The sequence below is a fragment of the Macaca mulatta genome, chromosome 1 (genome assembly GCF_049350105.2).
Source record: "Macaca mulatta isolate MMU2019108-1 chromosome 1, T2T-MMU8v2.0, whole genome shotgun sequence".
Taxonomy (NCBI): domain Eukaryota; kingdom Metazoa; phylum Chordata; class Mammalia; order Primates; family Cercopithecidae; genus Macaca; species Macaca mulatta.
In genome coordinates, this window is record NC_133406.1 from 115,170,349 (window position 1) to 115,191,513 (window position 21,165).

General features: G+C 40.4%; 1 protein-coding gene across 6 annotated transcripts in view; it reads left to right on the forward strand.

The window, feature by feature from the left end:
• Positions 1 to 21,165, forward strand: part of THEM4 (thioesterase superfamily member 4) — a 53,539-nt gene that overhangs the window by 20,313 nt on the left and 12,061 nt on the right. For 5 of the 6 annotated variants that reach the window (XM_077946744.1, XM_015152327.3, XM_077946742.1 and 2 more), the window contains exons 2-5: positions 1,244 to 1,430; positions 7,321 to 7,480; positions 8,310 to 8,420; positions 19,506 to 19,630. In XM_077946744.1, the coding sequence (XP_077802870.1) occupies positions 1,244 to 1,430; positions 7,321 to 7,480; positions 8,310 to 8,420; positions 19,506 to 19,630 (583 nt within the window). Of the gene's footprint in view, positions 1 to 1,243; positions 1,431 to 7,320; positions 7,481 to 8,309; positions 8,421 to 19,505; positions 19,631 to 19,868; positions 20,312 to 21,165 lie in introns of those variants that run through there. The other variant, XM_028828884.2, reaches the window with a different exon arrangement.

Below are 21,165 nucleotides of genomic sequence, written 5' to 3' on the forward strand. Positions count from 1 at the left end.
CACGTTGCTATAAAGAAATACCTGAGACTGGGTAATTTATAAAGAAAAGTTTAATTGACTCACATTTCTATAGGCTATACAGGAAGCATGATGGTGGCATCTGCTTGGCTGCTGGGGAGGCCTTAGAAAACTTACAGTCAGCCAGGCACAGTGGCTCACTCCTGTAATCCCAGCACTTTGGGAGGCCGAGGTGGGCAGATCACCTGAGGTCAGAAGTTCGAAACCAGCCTAACCAACATGGTGAAACCTCATCCCTACTAAAAATACAAAAAATAGCCGGGCGTGGTGAGGCTGTAACTCTAGCTACTTGGGAGGCTGAGGCAGGAGAGTCACTTGAACCCAGGAGGTGGAGGTTGCAGTGAGCCAAGATCGCGCCACTACACTCCAACCTGGACAACAGAGTGGGACTTTGTCTCAAAAAAAAAAAAAAGAAAAGGAAGCAAGAAAACTTAGAGTCATGGCAGAAGGCACAGTGGGAGCAGGCATTTCACATGGACACAGCAAGAGCAAGAGTGCAAGGCACGAGGTACTATACACTTTTAAACAACCGGATCTCATGAGAACTCACTATCATGAGGACAGTACCAAGGGGTGGTGCTAAACCGTTCATGAGAAATTCACCCCCATGATCCATTCACCTCTCACCAGGCCGTACCTCCAACATTGGGGATTACATTTCAATATGAGATTTGAGCGGGAACACACATCCAAACTATATTCCAGTGTTCTTTTTGTTTTGTTTTGGTTTGGTTTTTTGCCTGTAATACTTTTTCCAGCTGGCTAATTTCTGCTTATCTAATCAATATTCAAGTCAAAGGACCCCTTCCTGAACCCCTAATCCTAGATGAATACTTCTCCCTTATCCCCTGACTTCCTGTGCATAGCCACTGGAAGAGCTTTTAACATTTAAGATAATGTCTGTTCTTTACCTCCATCTCCAGTGTCTTGGGCTCACCTGTGCTTGATTAAAGTTTGAAAAAAAGAATGGAATCAGCAGACCTGAGCATAATGCTGGCCCTGTCAATAGCTCGCTGAGTGATGTTGAGCAAATCATTTTCCCTCTCTCAATCTCTCATTTTCCCAAGGAGGTTGGACCAGGTGATCCCTGAAATTCCCTTCCATTTTGAAGTGACAAGCTTATGGGGAGAAGAAAGCAGCAAAATAGTCTTAGAAATTGGGAGAATATGTTATGAAATACAGTGCACCTCCCATTACTCACTCTTCTTTTTCTTCTGTCTTTTAGAGGTCATTTTCTTCTGAGGAAGTCATTCTTAAGGATTATTCTGTCCCCAACCCCAGCTGGAACAAGGACCTAAGACTGCTCTTTGACCAGTTTATGGAGAAATGTGAAGACGGCTCCTGGAAACGTTTGCCTTCATATAAACGTATACCTGCTGAAAAGATTCAAGACTTCAAAACCCATTTGCTTGGTAGAAACAGCCACTTTCTCATTAATATATCTGAGCATCAAATATAAAACTAAGAACAGATTGAAGTACTAGTTACTACCTGAAAAAAGAAAGAGTATAATGCAGGATTATATTCTATAGTCACCAGTTTTATAGACCAGAAATCACTATAAATTTTGCAGATTGGAGTGCATAAAGCCTATTGTCAAGAATAAGACTGCTCCCACCCTGGCATTCTTATCACCATTAGCAAGAGTGAAGAAAGGGCCCCAGAGAGCTTCCACCCTCCTACAACCTCATCACCTCTATGTCTTGAGGCTATCATCTAATCTCATTTCGCCCTTTATCCCATGTTTGTTTATATCACCCTAAGAAGCTCAGAACACTCAGGTTACACCCACATCTCCCAGTATCTAAATCCCCAGGGCAACCCACCCTACACCCAAAACACACACATTGCACTTCCTATCCTTCTGTGTTTTTTTACTAATATACTTTTTTAGCATTATAATTTTATAGAAAAATTAGCCCAAAGTGCAGAGAGTTTCCATATACCCTTCATCCCCTCCCCACCCCTAATTTCTCCTGTTATTAACATCTCAAATTATTACTGTGGTGTATTTGTTACAATTGATGAGCCAATATTGATATATTAATCTTAATTAAGGTGCATAGTTTGTTTTAGGGTTCACTCTTTGTGTTATGTTTTCCGTGGGTTTTACCAACTGTGTAATGAGAGATGTCTGTCATTATAGTATATTGAATTATTCACAGATATTTCTGAGTTACTCATTATCTTTTAATCATCCAAACACATCTTTAGGTGGTGGTGTTTTTTTTTTTTTAACTGACTTTTAAGAAGGCCCTTGGGCTAGGCACTGTGGCTCATGCCTATAATCCCAGCACTTTGGGAGACTGAGGCGGGCGTATCACTTGTGGTCAGGAGTTCAAGACCAGCCTGGCCAACATAGTGAAACCCCGTCTCTACTAAAAATACAAAAAAAATTAGTTGGGCGTGGTGACAGGGACCTGTAATCCCAGCTATGTGGGAGGCTGAGGCAGGAGAATTACTTGAATCCAGGAGGCAGAGGTTGCAGTGAGCTGAGATCGCACCACTGCACTCCAGCCTGGGCAACAGCCTGTGTCCCCCCTACAAAAAAGAAAAGAAAAAGAAGGCTCTTAATATTGCCCAACCAGCATCCTTCATGTTTCCCTAGTTTATTCACTCTCCTTCCTTACTGGATGACTATTTTCTGCCTTTTTCTTTCTTCTTATGCCTCTAATACTTTCTTTTCCCTTCTCACCCTCAGTTGGTCTCGCTTCCTATCTCACTAAGAGGCAATAAAAGCAGTCAGAAGAGAACTTCCAGTCTCCCATTGCCTCACATATCCTCCTCCCTGCATCTGTGCCTGATGTTCTGCTTCTTCCTGCTATAAGTGAACCATCCACACTCTCAGGGAGACCCAGCCTTCCATTTGTGTGCTACATTCCATTTTCTTTGGCCTACTGAAGGACATCCATCTCTGCTAGATGTTTCTTGTCAACATATAAATATGCCACAACTGCATTTCTCTCTTCCCAGTCTCTCTCTCTGTTTTGTTTTTGTTTGTTTTGTTTTGTTTTGTTTTTTTGGTTTCGAGAATGAGTCTCGCTCTGTCACTCAGGCTGGAGTGCAGTGGCATGATCTCGGCTCACTGCAACCTCCGCCTCCTGGGTTCAAGTGATTCTCCCACTTCAGCGTCTCAAGTAGCTGGGATTACAGGTGCACGCCACCACACCCAGCTTATTTTTGTATTTTTAGTACAGACAGGGTTTCACGATGTTGGCCTGGCTGGTCTCGAACACCTGACCTCAAGTGATCTGCCCCACCTTGGCCTCCCAAAGTGCTGGGACTACAGGCATCAGCCACTGTGCCCAGCCTATCTTGAACCCACTCCCTCAAAACAGCTCTTGCCAAGGGTACCGGTGACCTTCATGTTGCTGAGTCCACTAACCTCTCAGCTTTTGGCACAGCTGGTGACTCCTTTCTACGTGAACGTAATTTCCAGGACACCACATTCTCCACTTCACTGGTCCCTCCTTTTTAATTTTTTGTGCTGGTTCCTCCCCATTCTCAAACCCTTCATGTTAGGGTGCCCTCAAGTGTCAGTCCTTAGTACTCCTGTCTTCTCCACACTCCGTTGGTAATCTCATGCAGTCTCTCAGCTTTAGAGACCATCCAAAAGTTGACAACTTCTTAATTAAATGATTGAAATTTAGTGCCTGGGTTTAAATTCTGGTTCCACAATTTAAAGCTGTGCAACTTTGAGCAAGGCACTTTACCTTTCTTTGCCTCAGTTTCCTCATGGTAGATACTTTAGTATTTGCGAAGGAATTAATAAAACAAAAATAAAACTAATCAAGAAAAATTATAGAGCTCTTAAGATTCTTTGCAGAATCTCTGATATATCTCAAGGGAATAATTATTCTGTTTTATAAATGAAGAGGAAAAATGTGTAGTTTGTATTACTAGTTCTCTTCCAACTGTTAGCATATCACACAACTGACTGTCCTTACTCCAGCACAATCTGGCTTCTACCCTAACAGCTCTACTGAAATGCCTTCGTTGAAGCTACTAGTGACTGAAGTGCCAAATTCAGTGTGCATTCTTCAGCACTTACTGTACTAGACCTCCCTGTCTTATTCTCATTGAAACATTTTCTCTTGGCTTTCATAAACCTTTCAGACCAATCTTCCCTCCTCCTTCTACTTGCTCCTTAAATGTCAATGTTTTCCAGGGTTCCATTCCTACATGGTTTTGCTCATTTCTTCATCCAACCCTCATTCGCTCTTGACTAAAATTTGACCCTCTCAGAATCAAGAGGAGTTTGAGGTCCTCTTTGCTACCCACACTTGTTTTCAAACCATTACTTCCCCTCATCTTAAAAAGCCCTCTGGGCTGGGCACAGTGGCTCAACACTTTGGGAGGCCAAAGTGGCGGATCACTTGAGGCCAGGAGTTTGAGACCAGCCTGGGTGACAGAGCAAGATTCTGTCAAAAAAAAAAAAAAAAATCCCTCGTTTCTTTGAGTTTATACCATCTAAATTTGTCACCCTCCTCCTCTTCCCCTCCTTGTTGCTGTCATCTGCCAACCTCTCCCTCAGTGTTGAGTATTTCAGTAGTTGGTCTACTATCTACCCAACTCCATTCAGCATTCTCAGCAACTCGAGCATCCACACAGTGGCTCCTCAGTTTATGTGCTTCCTCATCACCCATGAACTTTTCTTATCCCCCAGCCCCAGGCACACACTCCCATGAACATCTTGAGCCTTATCTTCAGACAGTACACAGCCTCCAAATGCATACATTTAAACATCCTGTTTTCTGATGACAGCATTTTTCCTTTCAGCAGCTTACTTATTCAAAGGCCCCTCAGAAACAATTATTATTTCATTAAGACCTTCTGAGTTCATTGAATCCTTTACTTTCTCATGGTCCCATAGCCCTCATCTATCTGAACTTCTGTAGCCCACTTAACCTAGAAAAACCCCAGCCCTGGATGAATCCAACCATCTGCCATCTGCCATCTTTACTTTGAACAGGCTTTCATGTAGTTAAGCATTGCTAGAGAAAATCACACCATCTAGCAGATAAGTTTGGTGATTGTGATTTTTGTAGTTTCCTGTCTCCATTCTTATCCTCCTCAAAGCCCTTCCTCCACTCAACTGTTAGAATGATTCAAAATGCAAATCTCATTTTCAGTGTTATCCCATTTCTTAAAATACTATTGCCTTTCAGACTTAAAAATGAACATGAAGCACCTAGGAATCTTGTTAAAATGCACGTTCTGCTTCAAAAGGTCAGAGGTAGAACCTGAGATTCTACATTTCCAACGAACTTCTTTCACCATCACAAAGGACAAATGCATCCTCTTGAGAGCAGTCGTTTTTGGTCTTTATTTTGAAATGACCTACATTTTAACTCAACCCAGACATTATTTTTCTCATTTTTATGAAATAAGCTCAAGGTCTGATAATCTAGACTAGAAATTTCAAACTCCTAAGTAAAAAAATTAGAAGCGCTTAACACCTATCTTATCCTGAAGTCCTGGAATGTCAGAGTTGGAAGAGATCCTTTTTTTTTTTTTTTTTTTGAGGCGGAGTCTCACTCTATGGCCCAGGCTGGAGTGCAGTGGCGCAATCTCCGCTCACTGCAAGCTCCGCCTCCTGGGTTCACACCATTCTCCTGCCTCAGCCTCCCAAGTAGCTGGGACTACAGGCGCCTGCCACCTTGCCCGGCTAATTTTTTGTATTTTTAGTAGAGATGGGGTTTCACCGTGTTAGCCAGGATGGTCTCCATCTCCTGACCTCGTGATCCCCCACCTCGGCCTCCCAAAGTGCTGGGATTACAAGCGTGAGCCACCGCACCCGGCGGGAAGAGATCTTAGAGCTCATTTTATTTTATCTCCTCATTGTATGGTTAAAGTACGGTGCAAAAGAGTGAGTTCTAGGCCAGAGGTAGGCCAGTAATTTAATTTTCCCAACTCACGGGCCAAGGTTCTTTCCACTGCACCATAATACTGATCCCCAACTTTAAGTTTCCTTGTCCAGCCTTCTAAACCATCAATTCACTCAACAGCTGCTTAAGTGTATATAGTGTGTGCACATCTGTGCCATTTGTTGGGTATGCAAGGTCTAAAAGACAGGGTGCCTACCCTGGGATGCTCATGACCTAAGTAAAAGGCATCCTTCCTGTCCCTCTCCCCACTTTTCCTGGATGCTCTTATCTGTATCCTTTTCCACGTTTGTAAATATAAATTCAATAGAAAGAAAGAGTTTTACATGTGGCAAATCATGATGAGATATGAAAGAATGGTGAGTAGGGGGATTAAATTTTAAAACAGATACAAAAGGATAAATGCACCATTTCTTGAGAGCAATGGATTTCAATCTTTATTTTGAAGTGACCTATATTTTGACTCAGTCCAGTTCCCCCAACTTGCTCACAATTTTGTAGTGAAAAAAAATTGTCTAAACAAGTGCACTATTATTTACCCAGAGTATATGGTTCTGTTATCTAAGTGTTCTGTTTCTTTTTAAAGCCTGGTAAATGGCCGGGCACCGTGGCTCACGCCTATAATCCCAGCACTTTGGGAGGCCGAAGCAGGCGGATCCCTGAGTTCGGGAGTTCAAGACCAGCCAGACCAACATGGAGAAACCCCGTCTCTACTAAAAATACAAAATTAGCCGGGTGTGGTGGTGGGCGCCTGTAATCCTAGCTACTCGCAAAGCTAAGGCAGGAGAATCGCTTGAACCCAGGAGGCGGAGTTTGCAGTGAGCTGAGATCATACCTTTGCACTACAGCCTGGGCAATAAGAGCAAAACTCCGTCCAAAAAAAAAAAAACCTGATTACAACCCACAGTCTGATTTCATGAACCCTAATAGTTCTAACTGCCAGTTTTGGGGGCTTAGAATCACAATCACATGAGTATTGGGCTGAACTGACCCTGTTGCTGATTCAAGCTAAACTCATGTCTGCCAGGGAAACCTCCTTTCTGTTACGTTTTTTATTTTCTGTAAATTGCATTTAAACCACAGTTCTTCCAAGAAGGGTTTCTGTCTTTACCGTACCATTTTATTCAGCATATTGTTAGCATTTATATACTGTATTCCTGATTGCCATGTGTGGGTACTTTGATTTGATTTCATGTCTGTTTGACTCTGTCCCCAGTTGGACTGTTAATTCCACAAGGGCAAAGATCCTATCTTCTGTTTCATTGAGACCCTCCCATTCCTTTTAATTTTGCACCCTGTGGACATTTGAGTCAATCATCCATTGACATGTGATTCTAGCAGGGTACAAGTGCTTGGCTCTGCCATGGCATTTCTCTCACCCTTGGTTCTCATTTGCCATCCACCTCATTTTCTATAGACCCAAAGCTTGTGAAAGAAGAACAATTGTCACAGACCCAGCTCTTCACCAGAAGCTTTGATGATGGCCTGGGCTTTGAATACGTGATGTTCTACAGTGACGTCGAGAAAAGGATGGTTTGCTTATTTCAAGGAGGCCCTTACCTGGAAGGACCACCTGGGTAAGAATGATAGCCTGAAAGTGTGGATCTAAAAAAATGTTATCTTACAGTGCCACCATGTGTCCTGTCCATGGACTTCAATGAAGATTTTCAAATGGTCATGTAGATGTATATTTATTGACATGGAAAGATGTTTATAATACATTATTAAAGAACATCTTATCTATATTATTAATATTGATTAAATATTTAATATATTAAAGAGCATTATATTATAGGGCCTAGGGCAACAGTATAGTTTGAGAGCATATCATTAATGTGTTAACAGTGGCTTGTCACTGACTAGGTGGGTAGTATTATGGGTCTTAAATTTTTTTTTCTTTTTTTCATATTTGCATTACCTAAATTTCTAAACAATGAGTATGTGTAGTTTGTTTTGTTTTGTGAGACAAGGTCTTGCTCTGTTGCCCAGGCTGAAGTGCAGTGGCATGATCATAGCTCACTGCAGCCTCGAACTCCTGGGCTCACGCAATCGTCCCACCTCAGCCTCCTGAGTAGCTGGGACTACAGGCACATGACACCACACTTGACTAATAATAAAAATATAATATAAATGTTCTAAATTATATTTTAGCTTTTTGCTTGCTTGTGATCTGGTTACTATTAAGTTCTGGTTTTATTACAAATACTTAAGACTATACTATTATGCTGTGAACAAAATAAAGTTGGGGACATAAATAGTGTTTGGCATTCAGTACACTGAACATGGGCTAAGTGGACCTTTCATAAATAAATTGTGTGAAGATGCTTGGATAATTTCTCTCTTTCAAGAGGCTTGCTATCTTCAGAACTTCTGAAAACATTTCTCCTCCACTCCTGTTGTAACCAGATTCGTTCATGGAGGTGCCATTGCAACCATGATTGATAGTACTGTTGGTATGTGTGCATTGATGGCTGGAGGAGTCGTCGTGACTGCCAATCTCAACATCAATTATAAAAGGTAAATTCATAGTAATTCTCTATTTATCCTTAGGTGTTGTTAAGTCAGGTTCCCAATTGCAGATCTTGAGACCATAATTTGTGTTCAAGTGATTATTAAAGAAGTGCTCCCAGAGGAAACTAGCAAGGGAGTGGGAGAAGCAGGACAGGGAATATGAAGAAGTCAACCAAGGCTGAACTCTCAAAAGTCCAGCAAAGCATAGCTTTAGCTGGATCATACAAGGGAGCTCTAGAATGAAATTTATGCCTCAGAATTGTCTCTATCTCAGATGAGGGAGCTAGAGTCTTCATACTCTCACATGTATCGGTCATGGGATCGGGGCCATCCGAGGGACCATAAAGTTCCAAGTACTTCTAAGGGTCTCTGTGTTTGAGCAAAGCAGACTCTAGGGAAAATAACCAAAATAAGTGAAGAAAGGATCCAAGGGGCTCTGGGTGGAGCACCAACATCAACTACGTAACAAAATTAACTTTTTAAAAATTTAGCTGGGCCCAGCAGTGCACATCTGTAGTCCTAGCTTCTTGAGAGGATTGCTTGAGCCCAGGAGTTCGAGGCTACAGTGAGCTAGGATCATGCCACTGCACTCCAGGGTGGGCAACAAAACAAGACCCCAACTGTAAAACACACACACACACACACACACACACACACACACACACCCCAAGTCTTTTCAGTCCACAAGCACAGATGTCTTTCCATTTGTTTGTGTCTTTAATTTTTTTCATCAATGTTTTGTGGTTTTCAGTGTATAAGACTTTTGCTCTTTGGTTAAGTTTATTCCTAAGTATTTTATTCTTTGATATTTTTTAAAATTTTTAATTTATTTTTATTATTATTATTTTTTGAGACAGAGTCTCACTCTGTTGCCCAGTCTGGAGTGCAGTGGCATGATCTCTGTTCATTGCAACATCCACTTCCCAGGTTCAAGCTATTCTCATGCCTCAGCCTCCCAAGTAGCTGGTATTACAGGCACGTACCACCACACCTGGCTAACTTTTTGTATTTTCAGTAGAGACAGTGTTTCACTTTGTTGACCAGGCTGATCTCAAACTCCTGGCCTCAAGTGATCCGCCTGCCTTGGCCTTCCGAAGTGCTGGGATTACAGAAGTGAGTCACTGTACCTGGCCTTAATCGTTTTCTTAATTTCCTTTTAGGATTAGTCATTGTTTGTGTATAGAAATGCAATTGATTTTTCTGTGTTGATTTTACATCTTGCAGCTTTTCTGAATTTGTTTATTCATTCTAACAGGTTTTTGTGGAATCTTTAGGATTTTCTATATACAAAGTCATGTCATTTGTAAACAGATCTTTGTACTTCTTCCTTTCCAGTTTGAATACCTTTGATTTCTTTTTCTTGCCTAATTGCTCTGGCTAGGACTTCTAGTACCATGTAAAATAGAAGTGGCAAAAGTGGGCATCCTTGTCTTGTTTCTGATCTTAAAGAAAAAGGTTTTAATCTTTCACCATTTAGCATGATGTTAGTTGTAGAGTTTTCATAAATAGCCTTTATTATGTTGAGAGAGTTTCTTTCTATTCCTAGTTGTGCCTTAGATTTTTAACGTTTAAACCCAGATTGTCATTGTACCTCCTTTTAATGATTTTAATAGCAGTTACATTGATTCTAGAGATTAATTTGGGGAAAGTTGACATATTTACAGATGGTCAATATTTCATATTAGTTATGACTATAAATTAGATTCTAGAAATCTGGGTTTTCTTAACATGATAAAAAAATATATTAAAAATTAAGTTTTTAATATTTTTCCATATCCCATGTTTTCAAAAATATTTTTCCATGTTCAAATAAAGTTGAATAATGAAGTACAACATCCTTCCTAAAAAATAAATGTAAAAGGTTACTTTGAAAACAAGCTGAAACAAAGTATTTAGATTGCGGTTTACCTCAAAAAGTGTTTTTGTCTTAAGCACATACTCCACATACTCAAGTGCAAAATGGGGAACAGAACCTTCCACACTCTATGCTTAGTGCTTGTCCCACCCAATAAACCATCCACAAAAGTCAGTTGCATTGCTGTTCATTTGTCCCCCACAATTGGAAAACATACTGAAAAGAAGTTTTACCTGAAGTCATATGGATAGAGAGCAATTTAGTCAGGATTAGAGCTCACATCTTATGATACCAAATCTGATACTTTTCACTACAACACACAGCTTCTATTGTCTTCTGTTAGTTGATGACTAAAGACCAGAATAAAGTATTGGATTTTATAAGTAGTTTAGAATTTAATATTTATCAGGCTCTGTTTTTTTGTATACAGTTATTTGGGTTCATAATAATAGTAATAATAACATTAAATTTAATATGATTACTTGATTCAGGATGCTACAGGTAACAACCTGGGATTATATTTTAGTTGAAAATAATTTGCAGTGTCAAAAAAAAGAAAATAATTTGCAGTGTCAATTAATCATCAGATGCCTTAATCTACCTTACTTCCTTTAAGAACCAAATTATTCATTAATGATTTCAAGTAATTTCCAGCCCTCTGATCCAAATATCCCACTTGATTATTTCCTTGTGCCTAGCCCATTAAGATAATAGACAAAGCAGGTCATAACTAGTGATGACTAGCTAGTTGAAAGGGTAAGTATCTCAGCATGCCAATGACCCATTCATGACACATGAGTTGAGAAGCTCCTGATTCTATTTCTTCATGCAACAAGGCAAACAAGAAATGCTAAAGGACATTCCTTCTTCAAAACAAGTAGATCCTGTACCAAATACACAAAGAAAGAAACTACCAAGGGTGACTATCAACAGAAACAATAAGATTTAGACCTCAGGGATCTAAGATATCATGATAATAAAATACACAATATAAATGAATAAAGTATGAGATATTTAAAGAAATAAAAGATGAGGCTGGGCACGGTGGCTCACACCTGTAATCCCAGCACTTTGGGAGGCCAAGGCGGGTGGAACACCTGAGGTCAGGAGTTCAAGACTAGCATGGCCAACATGACAAAACCCTGACTTTACTAAAAATAGATTACGCAGGTGTGGTGGCACGTGCCTGTAATCCCAGCTATTTGGGGGGCTGAGGCAGAAGAATCACTTGAACCTGGGAGATGGAGGCTGCAGTGAGCCAAGATTATGCCATTGCCCTCCAGCCTGGGCAACAGAACGATACTCCATCAAAAAATAAATAAATAAAAGATGAAGTCACAAAAAGAGAAAACAACAATAAACTATAAAATTATTAGGCAGGTTTGCCACGGAACCTAACAAAACTTTTAGAAATGAGAGTGTAGGCCAGGCGTGGTGGCTCATGCCTGTAATCCCAACATTTTGGGAGGCTGAGGTGGGCAGATTATGAGGTCAGGAGTTTGAGACCAGCCTGACCAATATGGTGAAACCCCGTCTCTACTGAAAATACAAAAATTAGCTGGGTGTGGTGGTGCGCACCTGTAATCCCAGCTACTTGGGAGGCTGAGGCAAGGAGGCGGAGGTTGCAGTGAACCCAGGAGGCGGAGGTTGCAGTGAGCCGAGATTGCTCCATTGCACCGCAGCCTGGGCGACAGAGTGAGACTCCATCTCAAAAAAAAAAAAAGGAAATGAAAGTGTAATTGTTTTTAAAAACAAAAAAAATACCTCAGTGAATATGTTAAAGGACTATTTTAACACAGCTGAAAGTGAACAGAAATATAGAACTGAAGAGATTACCCTGATAAAAAGGTAGGCTGGTAAAGGTCAGAACCTTTCCTCTGAATTTACTAGAAACTCAAAAACTGTGAAATGTCATTTCTTTCTCTCCATTTTCCTATTATAACTACCCCACCTTGTGGGCAGTCTATATAGAAAGGTTTCTTTGATACCTGACTGATGTAAGAACAAGAGGGGTAAATGTGAATTCTTGTGGATAGATAACACAGGAGTTACTTCTAAATATGACTCCACTGCAAGAATTTAAAACAAAGCTTTAAAAATGCATTCAATAGTTTTCTTGAAAAGGGAAAATGATAATCCCTAGGCTTCTGGTTTTTGTTTGCTTTTTAGAGTTTCAATTGCTTTTAATTCTGTATTTTTTTTATCAGAAGCTCAGATCACTTTAATAATCTTGTGGGACTGTGTTTCTAATTTGTAGCCAACACATTCTGGAAGCTTCTTCCTTCCTTCCTTCCTTTATTTATTTATTTTTTATTTTGAGACAAGAGTCTTACTCTGCCACCCAGGCTGGAGTGCAGTGGCGCAATCTTGGCTCACTGCAACCTCTGCATGCTGGGTTCAAGCGATTCTCCTGCCTTAGCCTCCCAAGTAGCTGGGATTACAGGTGTACACCACCATACCTGGCTAATTTTTGTATTTTTAGTAGAGAAAAGGTTTCACCATGTTGGCCAGGCTGGTCTCAAACTCCTGACCTCAGGTGATCTGCCCATCTCAGCCTCCCAAAGTGCTGGGATTACAGGTATGAGCCACCGCACCCGGCGCTTGTTCCTTTAAAATGCACAATTAAAATGCACGGGCTACTTGGGAGGTTGAGGCAGAAGAATCGCTTGAACCTGGGAGATGGAGGTTGCAATGAGCCGAGATCGTGCCACTGCACCCCAGCCTAGGCAACAGAGTGAGACTCCATCTCAAAAAAAAAAAAAAAAAAAGCCCAATAAAATCCTTTATTTTCACTAAAAATTTAGTTAGACATTTTGTAACTTTGATATGGTTTGGCTTTGTGTCCCCACCCAAATCTCATCTAGAATTGTAATTCCCATGTGTCAAGGGAGGGACCTGGTGAGAGGTGACTGGAACATGGGGGCAGTTTCCCCGATGCTGTTCTAGTGATAGTGAGTTCTCACGAAATCTGATGGTTCAAAAGTGTTTAGCAGGCCAGGCACCATGGCTCATGCCTGTAATCCCAGCACTTTGAGAGGTCAAGGTGGGTGGATCACCTGAGGTCAGGAGTTCAAGGCCAACCTGACCAACATGGTGAAACCCCATCTCTACTAAAAATAAAAAAAAAAATTAGCTAGGTGTTGTGGTGTATGCCTATAATCCCAGTTACTTGGGAGGCTGAGGCAGGCAATCACTCGAATCTGGGAGTTGCAATGAGCTGAGATTGTGCCACTGCACTCCAGCCTGGGCAACAGAGCAAGACTCCATCTCATAAATAAATAAATAAATAAATAAATAAATAAATAAAAGAAAAGAAATAAAAGCATTTGACAGATCCCCCCTTGCTCGCTCGCTCTCTCTCTCTCTCTCTCTCCTGCCGCCATGTAAAACGTGTCTTGCTTCCCCTTCCCCTTCACCTTTGCCATGATTGACTCTTGAAGCCTCCCCGGCCATGCAGAACCGTGAGTCAATTAAACCTCTTTTCTTTATAAATTACCCAGTCTCAGGTAGTTCTTTATAGTAGCATGAAAACAAACTAATACAAACTCTCATGATTTTTATAATCTCACAGTCCAGTAAACCTTTCATTTCCCCCTACAAGTTATTTTCCCCTTCCACTGAAATTTAATCAAGAGTTCATTTATCAGATCCATATGCTCGGTGATGGTGGTGGTGGTTGTATTACTAAAAACACTAAATTAGTCACCCATTGTTCTAGTGTGGTATTGAGATATATCCCATAAATACATCAACATGCCCACCTCAACTAAGTCATTTGGCAGATGAAACAAGCTCAAGTGCAAAGTGGGAAGCAGAACTTTGAATCAGACTGATGATGTGTGCCACCAAATAGCCATATAGCTTTATCAAATTACCTAACCTCTCTGGGCCTCAGTTTCCTCATCCATTAACCAAAGACAATAATACTTTTCTTAAAAAGATACTTTGAGGATCACAGTTAATATATTTAGAGCTAGCAGCTTAATATGTTAAATGAAGCTTTTTTTTTTGAGAAGCTTTTTTTTTTGAGATGGAGTCTCTCTGTCACCCAGGCTGGAGTCAGTAGTGCAATCTCGGCTCATTGCAACCTCCGCCTCCCGTGTTCAAGCGATTCTCCTGCCTCAGCCTCCTGAGTCACTGAGATTACAGGCACATGCCACCATGCCCGGCTAATTTTTGTATTTTTAGCAGATATGGGGTTTTGCCAGGTTAGTCAGGCTGGTCTCGAACTCCTGGCCTCATGATCCATCCGCCTTGGCTTCCCAAAGTGCTGGGATTACAGGTGTGAGCCACCATGCCTGGCCTAAATGAAGCTTTTTAATTATTTTCAGATCTAGGTTTAGCAGAGAGAGAGAGAGAAAAAAAAAAAAAACTATCCTGAATCCAGCACAGAGAAAAAAGGAAATGGAAAATATGGACAGCGTAAGCTATAATGGACAAATAAAAAGATCTAACATGCTAATTAGAGTCCTAGAACAAATAGAATAAAGAGAATCAAAAGATTCAGTATTTAAGGAAATAATGGGTCAGCATATTCAAGAGCTAAAGAAAATCATGAATTGACAATATAGAAAGCAATATATATCAAGCTAGATTTTAAAAGTATATCTAGAGACATTATAGAGAAATTGGAGAATACTTAAGACCAAGAGATCTTAAAAGCAGAGCTAAGACAGAGCAGCCATTGTAGAGCACTCTTTTTAGAAGCAAGAGGGCACCGTTACACTGGCAGTAAACCTCTCAATAGCAACAGTAGAAGCCAGAAGACAATAAAACATCTGCCGAAAGAAAATGTCAATCTAAAATCATGCTCTCTGCACAGCTAAAGTTCAAAAATGAGGGCAAAATGAAGGTACTGTCATTCAAACAAATGGAGAGAATTTATGGAACAGCAGGACAACACCCAGGGATCTCCTAAATGGTAGACTTTAGAAAGAAGGAAAGCAATCCCAACAGGCAGGAGGATGAAAGGAGGAATCATGAGCAAATGAATTGGTAAACATGTAGATAACTAAAATCTAAATAGAGTCTATAAGTAATGTTGATGTCTAAATTCTGAGGATTGGTGTGTTGCAGTGGCTCGTGCCTGTGGTCCTAGCTACTTGGGAGTTTGAGGCAGGAAGATCACTAGAGCCCAAGAGTTCAGGGTTGCAGTAAGCTATGAGTGTGCCACTGCACTTCAGCCTGGGGGACAGATGGAGAACCCGTCTCTAAAAATAATAAAAATAAAAATTTACAATAAATAAATTATAGTGATTAACAAAAGGACAGCTAAAATACTGGATAACAACAGCATGTAGTTTGGGAGGAGATGAACAGAGTTAATGTTTATACATCCTCATATTTTTCAGTGTAGAGAATGATTAAGAGAAAATGAGTGTATAATATCTAAAACAGTACAAGATCAAACAAGTAGTAAGACTCAATTTTTTAAAAAGCAAGGAAAAAATGGTTAGAAAAAGCAAGTCAAATAAGCCTAAATCAGAGGATAGAAATAAGTCTAAATAAATCAGTAATGACTCTCTATAAATAGACCAAACCATCAGTTCAAAGACAGATTATAAAATTGAATTTTTAAATGTAAAAAACTAGAAACTATATGAGACATATTTTTTAAATGACACCAAAAAGTTTAAAAGGAAGAGAAAATATGCTACACGGAAGTTAACCAGAAGAAAGCTGGGATCAGAAAAATAATGAACTGTCAAAAAAGTAATATTGGGGATGGAGAAGGCTACTTTGTAATAATAAAAGATTCAGTTCAATAGTAGGTAATTCTAAATCAATATGCATCTAATAAAGAGTATAAATAAAATTGATATAATCATAGGGAGAAGTTGACTAATCCACCTTTATATAGTGGGAGATTCCAATACGTTGTTCTCAATTTTTTTTTTTTTTTTTTCAACACAGAGTCTCACTCTGTCACCCAGGCTGGAGTGCAGCGGTGCGAGCTCAGCTTACGGCAACCTCCACCTGCTGGATTCAAGCAATTCTCCTGCCTCAGCCTCCCGAGTAGCTGCAGGCACCCACCACCATGCCTGGCTAATTTTTTTCTATTTTTAGTAGAGATAGGGTTTCACCATGCTGGCCAGGCTGGTCTCCTAACCTTGTGATCCGCCCACATTCGCCTCCCAAAGTGCTAGGATTACAGGTGTGAGCCACAGCGCCCAGCCTGTTCTCAATTATTGATAGGTCAAGCAGACCAAAAAAAAAAAAAAATTCAGAGCCAAGTGAGGTGGTGCACGTCTGTAGTCCCAGCTATTTGGGAGGCTAAGGCAGAGGATTGCTTTAGTCCAGGGGTTCGAGGCTGCAGTGTGCTATGATAACTCCTGTGAATAGTCACTGAGCTGCAGCCTGAGCAACATACTGAGACCCTGTCTCCGAAAAAAGAAAAAAACAATTAGAAAATGGAGGATTTAGGCCAGGCATAGTGGCTCAAGCCTGTAATCCCAGCACCTTGGGAGGCCAAGGGGTGGATCATGAGGTCAGAGATTGAGACCATCCTGACGAACACAGTGAAACCCCATCTCTACTACAAATACAAAAAATTAGCTGGGCATGGTGGCACACGCCTGTAATCCCAGCTACTAGGGAGGCTGAGGCAGGAGAATCGCTTGAACCCAGGAGGCAGAGGTTGCAGTGAACCGAGATCGCACCATTGCACTCCAGCCTGGGTGACAGAACAAGACTCCATCTCAAAAAAAAAAGAAAATGGAGAATTTAAACACCACAACACAAGATAACAAGTATGGTTTATTAGACAAACATAGAACTCTGTATCCAATAATTAGAGAACAGCACACTTTCTTTTTCCCAGCACACATTTGCAAAAATTGATCATGTATTGGCTTATAAATTAAGTCTCAATAGATTTTACAGAATCAGAACCTTACAAGCCACTGTTCTGGCCACATTGAACTTGAGGTAAAAAAATAAAAGAACTTAAAAAAAAAAAAAACTATAGTAAATTAGAGTAACATTAGCTAGGGTAACTGCTACATCTCACTACTTTAAACCTATAGGCTTTTTTGGTTTACCTAATAGTCCCATGTGGTTATCCTGGTCAGTGAGGGTTTTACCCCCATGAAGTGATTGAGAGACCCAAGCTCGTTTCAGAGTGAGACTCCTCCTTCCTCTTAGAGTCTCAGTGTCTTCTTTACTCAACTATTCAGGCTTTCTAATAGTTTTATTCTTAGTTTTAATAAATTTTTGAAATTTTTTCTATTTCATCTGCATTTTCAAATGTATTGACATAAAGTTATTCATAATATTCACAATATTCTCAATTTTTAAAAAAAATCAGCTAAATCTATATTCTTTTTGACCTCAATAGTATTTATGTATGCTGTTTCTCATTGTCTTGATCTATCTTGCCAGAGATTATTAGTCTTTTCAAAGAGTTATCTTTTGGCTTTGTTATGCCTGTCTGCTGGTGTGTGTGGGGGGGTGTGTGTGTGTGTGTGTGTGTGTGTAGACATATACAAACATAATAAAAGAAATTTTTTTCTTTTTAAATGTTGCTTTTATCTTTGTTATCACTTTTCTGCCTCTGATACAAATCTAATTAAGTGTTCTAGCTAAATGAAGGAAAACAAGCTAAAGCCAGTTTCCTGTCCCAACCAAATTGATCTGTGCCTTAATATTAGTTACATTTAGAAAATTATGCTCTATAGTTGTTATATTATTTTGTATTTTCTGAAACATTTTCTGTTAGTCTCTTTACTAGTCTAGGACTTTCTGTTACAAGGGCAACTCTTAACTCTCAGTAGCTTAAGCAAAAAAGGGAACATATTGGCTTGTATGGTTGAGAAGGCAAGTGTTGCTGAGAGCAGGTATTCAGTGATGTCATTAGGAATCTCAGCCACATTTTCTTCTAGATCTGCTTCATCCTCCCATAGCCTTTCCCAGTGTAGTGGCACAATGGCCACCAGCCAGGCCAGCCAGCCTTGTGTCTTGTAAGCCTAGCACCTCAGAGAAAAAGAACCCAGCCCAAGGGCTCCAGCACAAGTTCCAGGATTGACTGTTTCAGCCTGTGCCCACCCCCACAACTGGTCACTATGTGTATGTGGAGTGGGGGGATCATTATTCAATGCCAGTCAACCTGCATGGGCTAAGAATGAGGGAGAGGTGGTTCCCTAACAAAACGGGTACATGAGTGTATCCAAGAGAGAGAGATGAAGAGAATGAAGGGAGGGTAGGGGGTGGATAAATGAAGAGAGTCATGTTAGTAGAAAAGGGAGATGCTGGGCTGGTGAGAACACCTGATGTCCCCTGGTTCTTAGTAAATGTTGAATTGGCTCAACAAAAGAGCAAAGGAAAAGCTAATGGGAGTGGAAGTATTAAAAGGTCATTGAAAGGAAAACTGGGCAGAGAGATCATCACAGTGATAACTGCCTTCCTACCTGGAGTAGTTCCATCATCTGCTGGGTAGTACCATAGGAGCACGAAACACATTTCCGTGCTCTACCTTCTGTTTCAACCAACTGAAATTTCAGCTTTAAAGAGATATCCTTTTCATTGTGATATGTATCTCCAGGATTCCTAGAAACGTCTGTAGCCACTAGTCACATGTAGCTATTTAAAGTTAAGTATAAATTAATTCAAATTAAATAAATGTAAGGACTCAACTTCTCAGTTATGCTAGCCACATTTCAAGTGCTCATTAGGCACATGTGGCTACCATATTGGATAGCTCAGATATGGAACATTTGTATCATCACAGAAAGTTCTATCGGACAGTACTGACTTAGAGCAATAAGCTGTTACCAGCAATTTGTTGTTATTAGGTGTCTGTCTAGTGACCATTACTCAGAATTGGTTGAGAAATGTTGATTATGACAGAAGAAATGAGAGAAGCTGCCTTGGACCATCTGTTAGCCCTGTTTTCACTTCTTTAAAGGATTTCAGCTCCCTTAGGACTTTGCAGTGGATCTCCAGATGGGATAGTCTCTGCCATCACAGAGCTGGAATTCCTGATGATCCCTTTGAAACAAGCCCAGAGAGACATCCAGGGACTGTAGCCCAGGAGCCACCTGAGAGCAGTGGTGCTTGGGAGAAGGGGAGCTTGAGAGGCTCCTGGTGTCAAAGCCCTTGAGGAATGTATTGTTTAAGGCAGTCAATACTCATTGTCAGGTGTCATAAATGTCTACCCCTTGTCATGTACTTGATCATCTTTTAATGTTACATAAGTGAGATAAAAACTGATTTTTTTCCTTTTTCTTTTTATTCTGCAGACCTATCCCTCTTTGCTCTGTTGTTATGATAAATAGCCAACTTGATAAAGTTGAAGGAAGGAAATTTTTTGTTTCCTGTAATGTTCAGAGTGTTGATGAGAAGACCCTATACTCAGAGGCGACAAGTAAGAAGCTGGTCTTATCTCTTTCTTGGGGTTTAGTTGGGTTGGGTTGGGAGTTTTGGTTGATTAGGGTTTTGTGGGGGTCAGGGGGGTGTTTTGGTTTGGTTTGGTTTTTTGCCCAGGTATGATAACCCACACATGCCAAAAAATTCTTAATTCCCTGTCATGCAAAGAACAAGTTAAAGATATTCTTATACATTGCTAGTAAAGGGCGAGTTGCCAACATCTATCAAAATTACAGCCCAATGCAGAAGCTCATGCCTGTAGTCCCAGCACTTTGGTAGGCTGAGGTGGAAGGATCACTTGAGCCCAGGAGTTCGAGACCAGCCTTGGCAACATGGCAAGACCCCATCTCTACAAAAAACACAAAAAATTAGCTGGACGTGGTGGTGTGCGCCTGTAGTCCCAGCTACTTGGGAGACTGAGGTAGGAGGATCCCTTGAGCCCAGGAGACGGAGGTTGCAGTGAGCTGAGATCGCACCTCTCTGCACTGCAGCCTGGGTGACAGAGCCAGACCTTGTCTCAAAAAAAAAAATTTACAAAGTGATGTGTCCTTTAACCCACCTCCAGGACTTTATCTCACAGGTATAATAACTGCAAAATTATAATGTGTTAGATTGCTATCAGGTTCCAGTGATTGTGTCACTCATGCAACATTATTTGCAATAGCAAAAAAAACAAAAATGGCAAAACATGGCAAACATAGCTATCCATCAATAGGAGACTGGTTAAAGAACTACAGCTCACCTATAAACTATATTGTATGTATGTGCCATTAAAAAATGGTGAAATACTGTGATGCCATAAATAAGAAAAATATGTCTATACTTATGTGTGTGTAGACTGTCCCAGGAAAATCACACACATGACCTGTTACTTCCCAGGAGTACTGAGGTTCATCCATGTTGTTGACTGTGTTCACTTGTTTGTACCACCGTGTAATACTCCACGTGTGACTATCCCACAATGAATGTCTCTCTTCCGATGACAGGCCTCTGACTATTACCAACGGGGCTGCTATAAACATTCTTGTTCATGTCTCCTGGTGGTGTGCATGGGCAAGAGCTTGGCATATACTTAGGAATAGGATTTCTGGGTGGTAGAGTATTGCGAGTGTTCAGCTTTACAGAGGAATGCAAAATTGTTTTCTAAGCCTGTACCAAATTAAACTCCCACCAGCAATTATGAGATTCTTTAGACTCCCATCTTCTCTAGCAATTAGTGAAGTCAGACTTCATTGTTTTTGCCAGTCAAATGATTATAAAATGACTTCTCGGTGTGATCTTGATTTGCATTTCTCTGATTACCTATGTGGTTGAGTGTCTCTTCATATGTTTATTGACCATATTTTTTCCCATTCTGTGAAATTTTTGTTTGTTTAGCTTTTTTCCATTTCTCATCTTCTTACTGATTTATAGACATTCTTTGTATATTTTATATCAGAACAATTTTTTTTTGTTGGATATATAAGTCACACATACCTTCTTATGGTGTGTAAGTTGTCTTTTATTTGCTTTAAGGTATCTTCTTTATGAACA